Source organism: Amblyomma mixtum, chromosome 3 (assembly GCF_055824585.1).
Source record: "Amblyomma mixtum isolate Tamu chromosome 3, ASM5582458v1, whole genome shotgun sequence".
In the NCBI taxonomy this organism is placed as follows: domain Eukaryota; kingdom Metazoa; phylum Arthropoda; class Arachnida; order Ixodida; family Ixodidae; genus Amblyomma; species Amblyomma mixtum.
In genome coordinates, this window is record NC_143014.1 from 152,465,423 (window position 1) to 152,483,162 (window position 17,740).

The window sequence follows — 17,740 nt, forward strand, 5'->3', positions numbered from 1 at the left end:
ACGGAATAAACTTTGCGCGCATGTGCGTATTATCGCCTGCTCCATCACCTCACGAAGTCACCGGCCGCTGTACGGTCGTTTATTCGACACTTGGATGATGCTGTTAAAAACATCGGCCGGGTATGTGTACATGAAAAAGATGCACATGCATGACTTAGGGCTGGTGCTCGTTCAAATCACGCGCACTTACCGAGTGATGCCTCGTGGAACTATCAGAAAGTCAAGTGGGTCAGTATTTTGGTAAACTGATCAGCAGAGAGCATCGAAAGGGGGAGGACGTCGCCTGGAGGATTTTTTCAAAGTTGGTGAGATAACAATGTTTGGGGCGTCTTTCGTTGACAAAGGAGAGCTATTTCACGCCAGGTAGGAACGTGGGCTGCACGTTTGTTTGAGCGCAGCAATAATGCGGCAGGCTGGGCGAACAGAAGCCGTAAGGGAGCGAGACGGGTGGCACCCGTCCGACTGCGCTAGCTCGTTTCGTGTTTTCGGGACGGCCACTGCGTGCTTCCGTCTATGTAGTAAGCGGAGAATTTTCGAGGGATTTAAGTCGGGGACCTGGAATGAGTGGAGGCGTTTCAGACGACGCTGGAACCTGGGCCCACGCGCAGGGCAGTCCGACGGATATCTCTGGGGGTAGGGGAGGCTGGTTATAGAGCTCGGCTACCATAGCAGCTTAGATGGCTAGCGCTCCTTTGGCGAGCTTGTTAGGTTGTAGAATGTGCGACCGCAAAGTTGTGGCCGGAACCGCTAAACGGGGGTGGCACTGATGCACGACCTTGGCCACCTTTTCGCCGTCTGATGCGCCCGCTTCTTGGCGGAAGGAGTCCCATCAGTCCCGGGCGCCCGGCGCATCTCAACGGTGAACTGGCACAATGGGTCAAGCTCCACCCACGCGGACGCGCACTGATTTTGCAGCGAACCAGTTTCAAATGGCCACATGAAATTTGAAAGAATTTTGGGAACTGGCCGTAGCTAACGCGTGGTGAAGCAGTGAACGTAGATGGCTCGGTGGCCACGATGACCTTGAAAGGAGTAACGACGTCAGGACTTGCATCTGGGAATAATACCGTATAGTACACAAGCTCTACTCCTTAATTATTGAGAGGTGTGTAGCCCACCGTAAGTAATGTCCATATCAGTCTATAGAATTTTGAAAACTCAGTTACCTTCGGCTCTGTGGCCCAACAAATTTTGTCTGTTTCAACGAGTTACGTGCACTGGAGATGTTGCTTTGCCTGCAAGCTTCTCCAAAGCGCATGTATTTTGGCGCGATGTAGCCAAAATTTGTTGGGTCACAGCGCCGATGGTAAGCGCGTTTTCGAAATTCTAAAAACTGATATGGATATTACTTACGATAGGCTACATGCCTCTCAGTAATTAAGGTGTCTAACGGTAAAAGTTGAAAAGTTAACTATACAATATTGGTTAACCAGCCTGCTAGTTAGCTGTCTTAGCTGTATTCTGATGCACCACACCGCTTACAATGCTATGCCGAAAAAAGCGCTCTTCTAACCCAAAAAATCTATTTTCAAAAATTGTGTGAAGTTTTAAGTGAAACATTCTGTATAGTGCGCGTTCTCCACATGGTGCCGCCCTTTCTACACAGCTCAAAAATCCACCTCTTAGTCTTTTGTGCGGGCTGCAGGGTGGTATGGTGGAAGGCCTGTACACGAGAGTAGAACAAGTAAAAAAAGCCCATGCCAACAGTGCCCCGAAACACAAACTAAAGGGCGCACGATATTCTCCGAAATACCATGTACATTCGACTAAGTGTCACGCCTCCTAACTTGGGAGAAGGCGCAAACTAGCAACTACGTATAAATTTCTTTGCGCGGCACACTCCCTGAGGAGCTGCCAGATGATAGCTGCCCGATGCTATCGTTATCTTCCATGATGTACCACAGTGCACATCTGTGCTATTTAGAAGAGAATTAAGATGCCTGTATGGATGGCAATGGCTGACCACGAACTGACGCCGACAGGGCGGCTAAGAAAATCACCACTGCTGCTCGTCTGCTAGTGCGGCGGACATAGTGGTTAAAAGTTTTAAACTCGAGAAAATTTCGAATACAATGGATGGACCCGAATATTGCTCCATTTAAGAGGGCGGTGAAGAGTCGAGGACGAGGAACGGCGACAGCCGTAGCGATGAAGAACCTCGAGGGCATGTTCAACTACGCGCCAGATATAACGTCAGACTGCATACTGCAATAAATTAGTTCCTCCGGAATTACATGGAAAACTTTAGTATACGGGCCACACCCAGCCAACATCCAGATAAAAAAGTGCGGCCCTTAGTCGATGGTATTCGGCAGGTTTTAAATCGCAGCTCTTAGTCGCCCGTTCCCGGATTGAGCGGCGTGCCTCGCTGTCGGCGTAACCAAGGGCGGAGCGCAGCGGAGAATGAAAGACGACGACAGCTAAGAGAAAGCACGAGGAGGAATGCGGAGGAGCACAGTATACGGCGGTAACGTGAAGCACGGTCGATCTAGAGGCTATCACCCCTAGAATGGCCGTGCGTGAAGGCAGATTGCACGGCGGCGACCTGCAGCACCAAAGTAGCGCGCGCCGTCGTATGCTCGCTGATGACGTCATCGGTAAAGCGTGCGTCGCCCGCCAGAGTAGCGTGCGCTGTAAACGCGCTGGCCGTTCGCTCGAGGCGAGGCTCATCGGCTGCGCAACGCTGTGCGCGCTGTTCAAGTCGAAACCTAGAGCCGCCTCCGATCGGCACTGCGTGTTCCGTAAGCACAGCCATGGCCACGCAACCTCGACGGCTTTCTTTACTGTCTTCTCGGGAAATTCTCCCTTCACGCTTCTTAAATTCGGCGCAAAGCGTACACATACCCATGAAAAAAAAAATCGATCTGAATCACCTATCACCTGGCCATGCGTGCGCTACAGAAGGGCGCTATCAGTAAGGAACAATCTGAACGAATTAATAAAATTTTAAGGAGTAAGTAGAAGTTTTTGCCACTGGCTTCTAAAGCTCAAGCGGCTATGATTTCACTATAGGGATAGCTTGTTTCGTGCCGGCCCACTTCATGCTTTACGTGCGACTACCATTAATTATATCCTCTGCAGCCGCGCGGTTGCTCACCAGAGCAAAGTTCATCATCATCATCAGCCTGACTACGCCCACTGTAGGGCAAAAATGCCACTCCCATGCCGCTCCAATTAACTCGCCGTGGAAAAAGAAAACTTTTTTGAATGCTCCAAAATGAAAGCGCGCCGCGCATCCCAGCGCAGGGCCTAGGTCCTCCTCACCCCACGACCTTGGCGAAGCGGGGCGCGCGCGGACAGACTTTCGAGGGGGTTCGAGCCCTCTCGAGAAAATAGGGGTAGGGAGACACAGCTTAACGCGTGCTGCGGCGCCTCCTCCCTTTCTCAGCGCCGCCGATCGCTTTTAGAAGTTTTGGAGGTCGTTTTTTAAAAGCGTGTTACATGCTATTATGCAGCTCTTGCGAACCACATTACAGCATGCAACACGCTCTTGCATTGCGTTGCGGTTCATCGAAGGGAGCAGACAGGCCCCGCCTTTCGCAAAGTCGTCAAGAGCGAGCGTTGAGCTTGAGTGCTGCTAATTGTGCCAGCGTGGGTAGCTGAGTGCGGAGCTCCTGTTTCTTCTGTGCGTATTTGTTTCTGTACCGTTTTTGAAGTTTTATAAAAGCCCAGTTCCTCTGTTCGTCCGTGTGTCATCGTCCGCCCATCGTCTTGCTGTCTGCTTCAAGTCCAACGCCAAATAAGCGTGCACCTCGAAGCAGTGAAGTGGCGAAGAATAGTAATCTTCAACAAAAAAAAAAAACAAACAAACACAAATGAAAGGTCTTTATTCGCAATAACAGTTCATTGAAAACTCCTTAAAAACCAACAGGTCTGTAAAGGCAGCGACGATGGCCTGATTACTTCATACTCCAAAAGGAGGTCCCACATACAGCCTACGAGCAAAATAACAGCATATGTGTAAATGGTTCGTAACTCTGCAGGTGTCGATGGTACAGTGCCGCATATATTTCTCACGTCGTCCCAAAACTCGCGCACCGCGATGCAGCTTCCAAATCGGTTGTGTTGGGTTACACATGAAATGTATAGATACCGACACCGCAGCGTTCCCATCTGGAACCTCTACCGAACACCAACCTTCCCCAGTAACGCTTAGCATGAGGACCCCTGCACAGCGTTTGAGAGTGTGCGTCCAACTCCTGTTCGCAACCGCAGTATGGCCGCGTTTTAGGAGCTGTAGCAGCATAAAAGAAGCTCAGTCGAGCGCGGCGTCGCACCCCGAATGCCACGCCTCAGCCCGTGTTCCATTCGCCGCAAAGACCCACACGGACGCCCCAGCGGCCGACTTTGACCGCGTTTGTACCTGTGGCAGTGCCCGCAGTAACTGGCGGGCCCCTGCCGTTCCTCAGCACGCGAGGGGACAGCGCAAGACGAGAAGGCAGAGATGGAATGAACTCCCGGTCGGGGACCTGCCCCAAAAGGACAACCACCGACGCAGCACACGCCCCGCAGCCAGGCCTCGACGCTTCAGGAGGTGGCCGAATACCGCTGGAGCAGCACAGTCTGACAGGTGTCGCACACGCGAACGGGCTTCGCCGACGACGGCAGTGGCATCGTGTTGTCCGAGCAGGCGTTGCAGAAGATCTCCCCGCAACTGCGGCAATGGTGCTGCACGAGAAAATGATGCGAGCGCGTTAGAAGAGAGAGAGAGAAAAGCGGAGTGTGTTCCGAAGCGACGCTGCGGGCTAATGAGTAACGCTGCAGCGGCGGGCTTCCGACTGCTTTCGACCACCCGATGATCCTCAGAGTGCACGGACACGTTTCCGTATTTCGCGCACAACGAAACTCAAGCACCGTGGTTAGCTGTCGAGCGAGCGGCATTCATGTTCAGCAGCAGGAAACTAGTCCATCACTGCGATGCTGAGGCCTTAATAGACGGTAAGGGGTGGTGTTATCGCAAAACTATCACAACGCGCCAGCAATCGATCGGCGTCGCTGCGCACGGCACCGAAGGTGCACGACTGCAAAATGCAGCCATCAATAACAGCTCCTCAAGCACGCCAGCAAGAATACTCGTTTCAACGCTACGAGCTCACACAGCTGTTAGCCTTACAAGAAGCTCTTCATGAACCGTTCCCGGCAACGCTACGAATAACGTCCAAGGTCTTTCACTGAACCGACAGCCAAGTTCGGGGTTGCTAACGTCAGGCATATCGCGATCCTCAACTTGTGACAGAGAAGTTCTGCAGTATCACGCTTTACACCCGCCGCTGCAAGTTCAGCCGTCAATTCAGTTCTGCGTTAGGCAAACCAAGCGATCACAACCGCGTGACGAAAGAAATAAAATTCACAATTCACACCACTGCGCTAGTATCACGAGCACACGCTTTCGTTCAGCCGTTACCAAAGTAAGCTCACCTTCCGTCGGGCAACAGAGAACGGCTTGCTACACTGCCGGCAGCAGGAGGCGTCTTTATCGCTAGTCCAGACAGCTTCCTTCAAGGTCAAGTTGTTTTCCTTCAAGTCGGCCACTTGCAGCTTGGACCTGCGTTTCCATGTGTACGTGTTTGCTAGTCAGTGAGGCTTGCAAACAGCTTTGATCGGAAACCCTTTTTATAAAATCACATAAAATAGCATGCCGCAAAAGTGTTACAGAATGAACATAATTCAGAGGCTGCTTGAGCAATAAGGTTGGTTTGGTTTATGGGGTTTAACGTCCCAAAGCGACTAAGGCTATGAGAGACGCCGTAGTGGAGGGCTCCGGAAATTTCGACCACCTGGGGTTCTTTAACGTGCACCGACATCGCAGAGTACACGGGCCTCTAGAATTTCTCCTGCAAAGAAATTCTAGCCGCCGCGGCCGGGGTCGAACCCGCGTCTTTTGGGTCAGCAGCCGAGCACCATACCTGCTGAGCCACCGCGGCGGCTTGAGCAATAAGAATAACGCCGTGTTTTACTATACCATTACACATACAAAGTCTCTTTAACTACCACAAGTTTATGTGTGCTTGTCTTCTTCGGGCTGGTGACTGCAGAAGCTCCTCAGCTACACACACGCATCAGCCTTACTCATTATTGCACAGAAGCTGCCCAAGGACCCTAAACCCTCCACCCCTGCATAATGGCTTGGACAAGCTTTCGCACAGGAAAAGTTGCTCTTTTCTAAATACGTGCCACAACACAACAGTGCCCTGCAGCAAGTAAAATGACTCACAGTAATTAAAAACGAAAACTGCCAAGAAATGAAATGCACTATGCGCAGAAATGGTTACGCAACACTCTCGGTAACAGATATTCTGGCTGAGGACGAGCGAGGAGAGACCGGCGGCGGCGCATTGCGCTAATATTCAATTCCGCCGCAAATGCACTAACTTCGCGCAGCAGTAAATGTCCCTCCAGGAGTGCGACTAAAGCGCCTTCGAAACGGCGCATGCACTGCTCAATCCAAGATGCTCAACTCAAAGGATCCGCTGTGGGTGCCTTACTCGCTCAGCTGGCAGCCCAGCTCCTCCAGAGTGAGCTCGTGTTCGGCGCATTTTCTTTCCAGCTCCGAGTATTCCACCTTCAGCCGTTCGTGGTCCTGAAAAAGAAGCGGGCGGCGTCCGCGGTTGCAGCCCGGCATTTCTAAACCAGCGTTCTAAAAGAGATCCACATGCATGACGAAGTCCTGACCACCCGCCTCTCTATCGGCTGACTCGCGGACAGCCGATACCGACACCTTTAAACTGACAGCACCAAGTACACTCGCTATCGCTAAGCGCAAGCTGCAACGACCATCTCTCTTGTGCTCGGAGATGCTTAATTAAAGGAAAGGTTCGACTCCCTCTTGGACTTAAACACGCTTGGAGGCAGGGTCGTACTGACTCCTGTCACACGGCAAGTGCATGAATTGAAAGGTTAAACGAGGCATGCGGGGCAGACCTGGGCCACCTGCTGGTAGGCGTCGATGCCCCGCTGCAGTTTCATGGCTTCTTCCTGCTGTTCGGCCACGGTGGCCTGGAGCGACACACGCCACTCGCGCTCAATCTTCAGGTCAGACTCCAACAGCGACCTGGCCGCAGAGAGGGAAAAACACGAAGCAGGTAAAACTAGTCACATTTTGCATCGAAACGGCAAATAATTGTACAGCAGAGTCCTGAAGTCGAGCCACTGCACGAGCAGAAACGCCGCGGCGACGGCCTAGTAATAGAGCATATCCGGCCCGCGCGAGGGAGGTACAGGGTTCGAATCCCGTCACCGGCTTTCCCAGACGACGAACGCTTAGAAACAGAGCCAGATTGTCCCGAAGCAAACCTTTGTTTAAAACGGTTGTACTCTACCTAAAAGCGGACGAGGTTACGGACGCTGAATGCTGACCAGGTCATCCCCTCTTGATGTCATTAAGACTGCAAAAGGATTTAAAATTTTTGCTCTTAGGCAAGGTCCATTGATGCTCCGATGGAAAAAAAGGACACTGAAGCCCGAAATGAAAGCATATCTGGAGCTTCTTGAATTACGGTACAACATACAGCAAGAATATGCATCTGAAAACAAAGTTTACCGCTAAAGAAAAGCCTTGTTGGGGTGTTAAACCGTTCGGCGCCTTGTACTGACCAAGCACGACACGAATGCACACATACCCCCAGCTGCACATGAGTAAATGCAGAGTAGAATATCACCTCTGTTTGGGCCATATGCGCACGCGGAATGCTGGTCGGGTAAAATGAGCTTCCACGAGAAATGATAAAAACACTGAAACTATATACCGGGACGATCGAATGGCAGGCGTATGGTAACACTGTAGGCATCTCACACGGTCCGAGCTGCACCCATCTAAACATGCAGCCTTAGATTTGTCATCTTTTTTATTTACTTATTCATTCACTTACAAGACTGACACAAAAGTGGAGCGTTAACTGAGCGCAAGTAGCGGAAAAATGTAAGTGCACCTCTGCTTGCACTATTAGGCCTCATCAGTCTCGCACTTAGCACCACACTAGAATGTCCATCTCTTGGCTACAAGTCTTAATACCGTTCTTTCTATCGGTGACATAACCAGAAATTCGGCTTGACCGCCGCCGGTGGGAATAATCTTCTCGTCGGCTACCAAGGCACGGTATTCCTTCCCGTTACCATCACCTGCGAATACACAAGCTACATTGCACAAAATGGCTTCACAGGGGCCTCAAGACGCAAGAGGCACTCAAAATATGCTCTCCCATTCTTAATCTCAAAGCGGTGCTGTCGGTATGAGAACGCCAACGGCATCAGCATTGCCTGAACAACGGCACTAGCATCATTCGAAGAATTCCTGGCTAAGGCACCCGTTCTGCGACGGCCGCAGATATACACTGAGAAACGCACACGCGTTACTTGACTTCTGTAGGTATATAGCCACGAGGGTCGCTTGATATAGGAAAAAAAAAAAGCTGAAATGTCCAAACCTGCAATCTCCAAAGGCAATCGCGGAGCAACATAAGCAGTACAAGACAAACCACTCGAATTACCTCTTTTGATCTTTGTCGATGAGCTGCTGTCCTAGGCTACGGGTCGTCTCTTCGAAAGCTTGCTTTTGTTTTTCTACCGACTGCGTTCTGAAAATGATCATTACACAAGCGGTTAAGATCCGTCTAGGATGGGGGTAAGACAACACTGAATACATTCAAGGGCTAAAAAAATGATGCAGTCCAATGCCGCGCCATATTCGCTGCAACTCAAAAGGAAAAAAAAAAGGCCTGAAAGAAGACTGCAGGCGTTAGAGGGAGCCGAACACACGCTTGACACATGACGATTAGTCGAAACAGCACAAACAAAAATTGGGTGAAAGAATGGCAACAAAGAAGCTGCTGCTCCAGGCCTGCGTCAAGGCTGCATCATGTACTCCTCACATCAAGCCCCTTGACGTCCCAGGTAGGACGGCTGCAAAAAAGCTCCACCATGCAACCGGGAATGCGGCTCGTCGCAATGCAAGGACGCAGGTTTCTTGGGGCACCAGCGATGGAGCAAATATGGCCATTTAAGCGGCTTTGTGCCGGACATCGCCTTCTGGGAGGGTAGGAGGCCCGTAAGTGCACCTGGTTAAATTAACCTAACTGTGAGAAATACAGTCGACGTAGCACGCAAATTTCTGACAAAAACCAGTCCAACTAGTAGCTTGCTTAACGCATTCCCGAGCCTAGCACAACCTCTAACATTCACACTGAGAGCTCAAGCGGAAATGTTTCGCATACAACAGCTTGGTGATCATGTCCACGCAGAAAGCTGGAAAGCTACAACGGTCACAAACACCACTTCGCGATCACCAGCGAAATGCTAAGCCTACTGCTGCGAGTGCAGTGAAACGCAGTAGCTGAATCTTCCGGATGTATGTGCGATAAATTCCGGCTGTCATTTTAAAAGCGAGCAGCCCGCGCCGCTCGACTACGGGTGGCAATCAGTTCCCTCCATGCTTCCACACAGAGCATTTGAGCGGAAGGAATCCAGTAGCGCTGCGCCGCTTGTGATTCCATCGAAAGCGCGTTCGGATTCCTAGCCAAGTAAGCTCAGCCTACAGCATGTGAATTTAAAGTTAGGCTGTGGCCGCGCACACCAGTTTGCGCTTTGACGACTTTCATACCGAGGGAACGGAGAACAAGGCCAAAACGACACGAAATACTAATTTATAGCTCAATTTATTTGTGTAAATTCAGAGCATTAATGCCCCTCCACGTCTGAAATATAGCAAAGTAAAAGTAAGCAACATGCTTTCTAACGCGCCGCCGCTGCCCCAAGAAAGCCCTTCATTTTTGAAGCAACTAAATGGATAAGACACCAACAGCTTTCACCAGTATGAGCTACCTGGGAAGCTTCTATCACACCGACTAGTTGGCCACGGCCCATATAAATAGTAAATTGGATAAACTAAGCTACGCAAGCGCAGTCGTTTCAGAGGATCCCAATTACAGACGGCCCTGAACAGCCCGGCCTACGAGAAAATATGTATTTTCAGCCTCTAATTGTAACAACGGCTCATCCGACCCAGGTGGTCGAAATTTCCGGAGCCCTTCACTACGGCGTCCCTCATAGCCTGAGTTGCTTCGGGACGTTAAACCCCAACAAACCAAAGCAATATACGAAAACGTTATTCCGCAGCACAGCGGAATTTCGTGAACCCGGCACCTTCAACACGCGACATGACGCGTCAACTGTGGCTTGTGCATGAACGACTCTCACTTGCGGCGGCCGGATTTTGCTACCTTGCATAGATCTTGCCTTGGAAGTATGCATATTGGTCGCACGAACCGTCGGACCAATGCAGGCTAAAGAAACATGATCGTCACACCAGCCGGACTACCCAGGGCCACCTGGGTATTGTCGGGTCTGGGAGTCCGAGCCAGGAAACGGTCGAGGCGACGGTGAGTCAAATGACTTTTATGTACAGTATGTACAAGGGCTTTTACATGATACAAGGGACAAGAGCACCACGGGCTAGCACAAAGAAAGGCGGCCCCGGCGGCGAGCGTAGCTCCGGCGTGATGGCCCTTCTGCTGCCCGTCTGCTGCGCGGGTTCAGCGCGGCTCCGTTTTTAAAGCCGCCGGTGTCGGTTGCGGCAGCCAGCAGTTCAAATCCTCCAATCAGGTCACGGCACGGGCCATCGTTCAAATTAGACCAATGGTCGAGAGGCGACGGCCGGCGAAGCGTCGTAGGAGTTCGCACCGACGGAGAGGAGGGGAGGAGGAAGGGTCCGTGCCCGGCGCCGGCGTGGCGGATGATTCACGCTTCAAGCCGCGACATGTCCGAGAGAGTCTGGGCCTGCTTTGAGCGACGGCGGGCGCGCAGCGCTGGTGTAGACAGGCCAGCCAGCGAAATGTGGGCGCCAGCACAACAGTATCCACTGTGGAGACTGCGGCCCCGCACCCAAGTTTGCTCGATGTTTAAAAACCGCGATCAAGTAAGTTCTTCGTGTCCACACAGCTCGCCCTGGTGGCGACAGCTATGTCGATATCTCGTCAATGCTTTGCTTAAGAGGAGTTCCTTAGGGCAACGGCGGCACTACGGACCATGTTGCGTACGTTTCCTTTTCTGTATTTATGATTTTTGTGTCTGTGTCTTTCGATTTCAAGCATGAACCCTAATTAGTCCACCAACTTGCTTTACAGCTTTCATCCCATCGTGCTTGCACGCGACCACCTCAGCTCTATGCGCCACTGTTCTCACTGGAAGCTCGGGAATATACATCAAAACTGAAGTGAACAGAACTCAAGCATTTTTTTTTAGTGCGTTGGCACGTAAGACCGCACTCGGCGATTTCGCCACTGTCTGTCTAGCTAACCGCTTGGTTGTGGGTAATCTGCCAGCAGTCTGCCTAGGTGGGCCACCTAGGTCTCGTGACCTTGTGACGTCATCCAAACCTGCCACCGGATTGTGAGTGCCCACCGTGGCAGGTGATAGTTCAATCAATTATTAGACGCGAGAGGTCACTCGGAACGAGCAACCGGGTCTCACAAGCCCCACCAGTGGAAGCGCCTGCCATTGCAGGGCAGTGGCACATAGCTTAGCAGCTGCACCACTGCGCCAGGAGCGGTATGGGCACTCTCAGCGATCGATGAATTTAAAGTAGGGAATGACCAATTCCGCATATATGGGCATTAACACATTAACGCTATTGTGTCATATCCTTAAGGCGGAGCTTAAGTGCCCCCCCCCCCCCCCCCTCTCGTTTAGTGCGCTATAGCACGAAGCCCCCAACCACCTATTTCTCCGATCTTTGTCTGAAGCCTGCTTGACCTTGAAAACTGAGCGTTGACCCGAAATCAAAGCGCCAGAATACCTAATTAGCGTTTGGCCTAACCACGCTAAATCGTCCGTCATTTCTTTTTTTCCTTTGTACCGTTCCTCAAACCATTTCTTTATTTTCGTTGGAGATACCGCACAGCCCCATTACTGTAAAACAACAAGAACGAAGTAAAACGCATAATATGTCGACAGTTCTATTATAAAAGCGAGGTTAGTGTAATATTTTTTTTAAGTGGGGTAGACAACACTACAAAATCGATTCCTTTGACAATCTGCTAGTAGCACGAACTTAAATCCATCCCGCACGTTTCCCTGCAAAGCCTCGTCACATAAGGTTTCTTTGAAGTGTCACACTCTTCATCAGAAAGTTCCCCAGGCGTGTCTGGAGAACCTTGAGTTTCAGACACGTCTGTTGCTGTTCACCAGCATCAACACCGTTTGACGCGTTCCTATAGCAGTGTTCAAGGAAGAAAGAAATAACATTATGAAACGAGAGGCAGGTTGCTCTAATCTGATGGTCTATATTAGGGGTTGTGAGAATGGGAGAGAAAGTAGGTGTTGATTACGAGACAGGTGTTTGGTGTGCCCGTACAACTTCGTGCCTTGCAAGGGCACATGTTTGTGCACCTCTTCCTCGACCTCTTTCTTCAGAACGTGGGCCTCATTCCTGCTAGGTCAATTTCCCTGAGTTAGTGACGCCTTCGTCCTATTGGCTGAAATTTATAACGTTTGCTACACCTTCCCGCAAAGAATTTCTTATAAGGCCACGGCAGTCTCACGTTTACAGCGTAAGCGCGATTCGATCTAAAGTAAATCTAGGAAGAAAATTGCACCCTTCAGTCTTTCTAAACAACGCAGGCCCATTCATTGGCACTGTAGCTTGTCAATCGAAAGCAATAGCCAGCGATGGCTCCTCATCTGAAGATTTCACAGAAAAACCACCGTCGTGCGTAGCGGGGAGTCGACAGCTAATGCCGCACTGGATTTCAGCCCACACCCGCTTTGAGAGGTTGTGTTTTTGACGTTTAATAGCACTGCCGATGTCGCTATTTCTTATAAAGGGTTCTCGCTATGCTGCTTTTTTTTTTGTCATAAAAAGCACTGCAATCAAACTAGGACCGCACTTTCTTTTATACAAGCAGTTTTTCTACATGGGCGTAGCCAATATAATAGCGGTCTGCTATCGACAGGTGATGGCTCGAAACAATAGAACGTTAAAGATAACACGAAGCGCGGCACGGTGACCGAGGCAGTCGGCACATCACCCCGAGTTGAGTCAGAAACGTGACACTGGGTCACAATATCACTGTAATCTCATCTGTAACCTGTAATCTCTGTAATCTCATCTCTGTAATCTTTTCGTGACTGTCTCTTATGGCTGCGGCATTGGCATTTGAAAGAAAAGCGTTTTGTTGGTTCGTGAAAAGGCACTTAAAAGAGATTTTAACCGGGTCGGACTCTGAGAGACAATTAGTAGGTCCTGTGAGTTCCAATGGGACCAACATGCGGCTGCTATTAGTGGTAACGTTAATTGGCCCAGCCTGATATAAAATATTGTTACGCGGTAGTGATGGTAGTCAGCGGCGACAGGCTGCTGGAGAAATCAAGCGAACTCTTTAATGGGTCTACTCGTGCCGACAAAGAATATAAAAAAAAACTGTTCGGCGGCAGAGATAGCAGCATTGCACTCGGGGATCGTCGGGATCAGACTGCCCGGGGCTGTCTGCACCGATCCATTCATAAATTAGCGGAAATTTTTCCGATAACGTGCTCACATCATCGCGAACATTCCTGTACGCCGTCTAATCGGCCGCACATGATCGCGATATTGCCCGAGCGATCCAGACATGTCGAGAGAACATAGGCACGATAACTCGCCGCGCGCAGCGAACAGAAAATGATAGAGGACAGCGCGCCGGCGGAGACAGAGAAAACCTGATGAAAACAAACAGAACAACAATTCACGGCAATGTTTTTACACCTGGAAACAGATTTCCTAGTAAATAAAAAGTCAGCGGTGCGTTATGAATCTAACAGCTCCTACATGGTATAATAAGATGAACGTGGTGGATGCTTTGAAATGGTTCGAGCCCCACAGCAAGTCGAATCAATGCACTCCGGTCCGCAGTTCTCGCTCCCGGTAACGTGAACGGCTTACTTTAGCCGGCATTGAGAACAGCACATTTAATCTGTCCTATCAGAAACGAAGTCGCACGGTTATTCCCCTACGCTTTCCTGGGTTTCAATGACTTGGCTGAAGAATATGCGCGCTCAACAGGGAGAAGTAAGATAATATATATATATATATATATATATATATATATATATATATATATATATATATATATATATATATATATAAACACGTATGAACATCGCTTACACGCAGAATCAAGAAACGCCGCCTCGCTATTATGCACTATCACGAAGATGAGCCTGACACAGGTGTCAGGTCATTCACAAATGAAATGAGCATCCGCGATCTCCCTTGTGTTTTGATCGCTGTGCTGCAACAGGCCCTTCACCTTATCAAAAAGCGGCTTACACCTATAGCAAGCCAAGCGTGATGTAGGCAAGACTTTTAATGAATGACGGCGCTCACATAACCATATGTTCAAACAACGACCCGTCTGCCCAATATACTCTTCGCCGCACGTAAGCGGTATCGCGTAAACTTCGTGCTAACAAGGAACGAACTTGTTGATATGCTTCACATCCCAGGGATTCCTTCTTGAAGTCTGCTGTTGCCTTTTCTGGCAACAGCAGAATAGACATGAGACAGCTTACTCGATGTTAAAGAAACGACTTGACGGCCGTACCAAGAAGCCACTTTTTTTTAGCTCGCTGGGTAAAGCGCATATGGCAACATCTCCGTCTTTTCGCGCTTGTCAGCTGCTTCTTTGCCGAGCTCACGCGCATGTATACTTTTTTTTTTGCTTTCTACACCAACATATTTTTTCCCAAACCGATGCAATGACAGTCGCCGGAAAGTCTCGAGAAGTGCCTTAACTTGCCCAGACACACTGAAGTTCAGTCGGTGAATGCAAGTCTTCGGTAAAGCTAAACGCAAGCAGGACAACACAATATAACCTTTAAATCAGCTTCCAATGCCGAGATCTAAAGTTAAGAAGGGTTTTAGCTGAACCGGGGGAGTAGGCCCAACAAACGGAGTCGTTCTGAAACGTGAGCTCCAAGTCCAAGAACTGAATTTCCTTGCCATTCGGGAATTCAAAAGCGAAATCAAGGTCCATCCCGAGTACCTCTAAGGCTTGGCACGTTAACAGCAGTCTTGTCTCAATCCGCTTTATCTACAAAAACTAAAAAAAATCATCAACATAGCGGAGGGCCACCCTCAACATCCTTTCGAGCCCAGAAGCAAGCGTTCTATCAACTCTACCGAAAAAAAAAAAATGTCAGTGAGAATCGCCGTCATTCTATACTCAAAGCATACTCCGTTAAGCACAGAAAGCCGTGGCCCAGTATGCCTGATATAACTTATCGCAAGATAGCGAGTGGAGCAAACAGCCCTTCGGTACAATACACAAAACCGCCTGATTTCGCTATCATCGCACATCGCACATCGCGATCTGTCCTTGCACCTAATTGCGCTTTCAGACTTCCATACCCTGTTGCAGGTAGGCTTGCACGTGTCAGATTGTCCATTCACCTCCCAACCCACACTTCGCTATATTCGCACCATCGCTATAGGCGTGCTCGGAGGGCTGACAAGGGGAAAGTGGCTATAAAAAGTGGTAGGATTTTAACGTAGTTAAACCGAGTCAACGAGCGAAAGCATGTGTTCATTCTTCGCCTCTTCTTTCTGGCATGTGCACGCAACCGCGTTTCTCGCTCTTCATCGTCGCACCCTCTCTCCACTCGGTGGCAGCTGACGCGACGCCCTCCTCCCATTGGCTACAGCTGGCGCGACGCTCCCCCGAACTAACACGAGCGTGCCCGAGTTATTCCGACGCTTCACACAAGACAAGACAAGGTTCTTGCTCGGGGTTGGTACGTCTGGAGTATAGTGCATGGGCAAGCGGGGGCGCAGATTTTGTACCATATTGTTCCCTGCTGTACAGAAGACATGAACGGGTGCAACCATGAGCTTTGGTCCCCCCCCCCCCCCCCCCCTTGTCGAGAGACCTTTGCACGCCTATCACTGTCATCACGACTGAATTCCAACGAAAGATGCAGGAGACTCGCGGAACGACGACGTATCAACAGGGAACGCAACAGACGGAATTCAAACGGTTCGTTACCGTGACAGCACAAATCACGACACAGCAGCAGGAAAATGCAGCAGCCGGAAACATATTAACGAGGTTCCACTGTGCTGCCTTAGGAAATGTAGCAGAGCGATTTTTGTTTGCACAACCCTTTCAGACGTGCATTATGTTGTAGTATCAAGAAAAATATGAAAATTTGGGTGTATATTTAGAAACCTCCTATTACACAAAAATAACACGAATGTCTCAAAAACTTTAGGAATTCACGCACGCCGCACAATTACACGCTCACGGAACTGCAGCCCTATTCTTTAAAAAAAAGACATTTATGTCCGCTTACATCTTTCTTTATCATCCGAAGCTGTTTGCGCAACGAAAACTCAGCTACAGTGTCCATAAGTAAACCATTCCATAGCGTTAGAGAAGAAAGTTACAGCACCAGACAGCACTACCTAGACGCACCGTAGACCTTCGCGACGTCCATCTTTATCTTGTTTTTGAAAAGCGATCCTTTTGTTTCTCCACATGAAATGGTATGGCATACAGTCGACCCCGGATATATCAAACCCGGATATAATGCGATATTGTCTATAAGGAACAGTCAGAACATCCCCTTGAAAATCCCAAACAAAATTACAGCACTATTCGCGTATATCGAACCCGCGTCCACCGGAACATTCGATAAATCGAACAGTGCACGTGTACTTGCCCGTGGGGCTACTAACAGCACTTTTCGGTAACTTTTCGCGCGTGAAGACGGGTCAGCTGCGCGGCCTTGGGTACTTGCTGGCAACGCTAGCGCTATGAAACCGCAAGGAGTTCGCTTGTGAGTGGCCTTCGGTCTTTTTAACTCATTTTCCATGCCGCATCGCTGCCATTCTATGAAGCCAACAAACGTAACTGAAGCCTAGCGGCGGTCGTCGCCTGGCGTGCTTCGCTTGCTCAGCTGCCGAATGCGTTGCGGAAACCAATTCTATTTTAATAAGAGTATTCTGTTTATAGTGTGCAGGCGACAAGATTAGACATCTTATGATAGGCAGTGGCTAGTTCCAAAGCGCACCGTCCACTGCGGCTTCAATGCGAAGCAGGTTAGCCGCCTAGCAACGTCTTGCGAGCGGTGTGTTGCTAACACAGAGGCGAGCAACACGTCGCTGCAAGCGCGTCACTAGCGTGGGTACAATATATTGTCACTCGGAGGTTACTGCAGTTAGGAGAGGAGGAAGACAGCGAAAAAGGCTTCTAAACAAAACTCATTATTTGGGCTGACTTGCGCCCACAAAGAACTGAATGAGTCGGCGGCGGCGTAGCCACAAGCGCGCTCGACGGTCGTCGAATCGAATCCCTGCCGCTCTCGGCCGTGCTCAATTTAAGGCTGGTAGCGAACTTTCGAGATAAAGCGTGCAAAGTTACTAGAACATTCTGGAACAGCGTAGACTCGGCTCCGCCTGGATGCGATCAATCGATATAAATCTGGTCGCGTCTGGCATCTCCAACCAAGAGATAAAGCTGCGTGCCGGCAGCTTTGAAAAATGAACAAACACTACAAAGATTCGCGGCAATATCCTTGCTACCAGGTTACAGACAAGCTTATCTATTACCATTTTTATATATCAGCGATTACACGTTCCCCTTCGAGTTCACATGGGATATGAGGAGCGCCGTAGTGGAGGGCTCCGGTAATAGCCCTACATTCTGTCAAGAAGGGATTTCAAATGTAGCCAGCATCACTGAATTCGTGAAAACAGCTCTATACGCTTCAA

General features: G+C 49.8%; 1 protein-coding gene across 4 annotated transcripts in view; it reads right to left on the reverse strand.

Annotated features, from left to right (window-relative positions):
- Positions 1–4,319: 4,319 nt before the first annotated feature.
- The window catches only part of LOC149352395 (RUN and FYVE domain-containing protein 2), a 68,221-nt gene continuing 54,800 nt past the window's right edge, over positions 4,320–17,740 (reverse strand). For 3 of the 4 annotated variants that reach the window (XM_089581558.1, XM_089581559.1, XM_089581557.1), the window contains 5 exons: positions 8,487–8,573; positions 6,922–7,051; positions 6,486–6,580; positions 5,419–5,545; positions 4,320–4,668 (listed from right to left, as the gene is read on the reverse strand). In XM_089581558.1, the coding sequence (XP_089437684.1) occupies positions 4,528–4,668; positions 5,419–5,545; positions 6,486–6,580; positions 6,922–7,051; positions 8,487–8,573 (580 nt within the window). In that variant the 3' untranslated portion in view covers positions 4,320–4,527. Of the gene's footprint in view, positions 4,669–5,418; positions 5,546–6,458; positions 6,581–6,921; positions 7,052–8,486; positions 8,574–17,740 lie in introns of those variants that run through there. The other variant, XM_089581560.1, reaches the window with a different exon arrangement.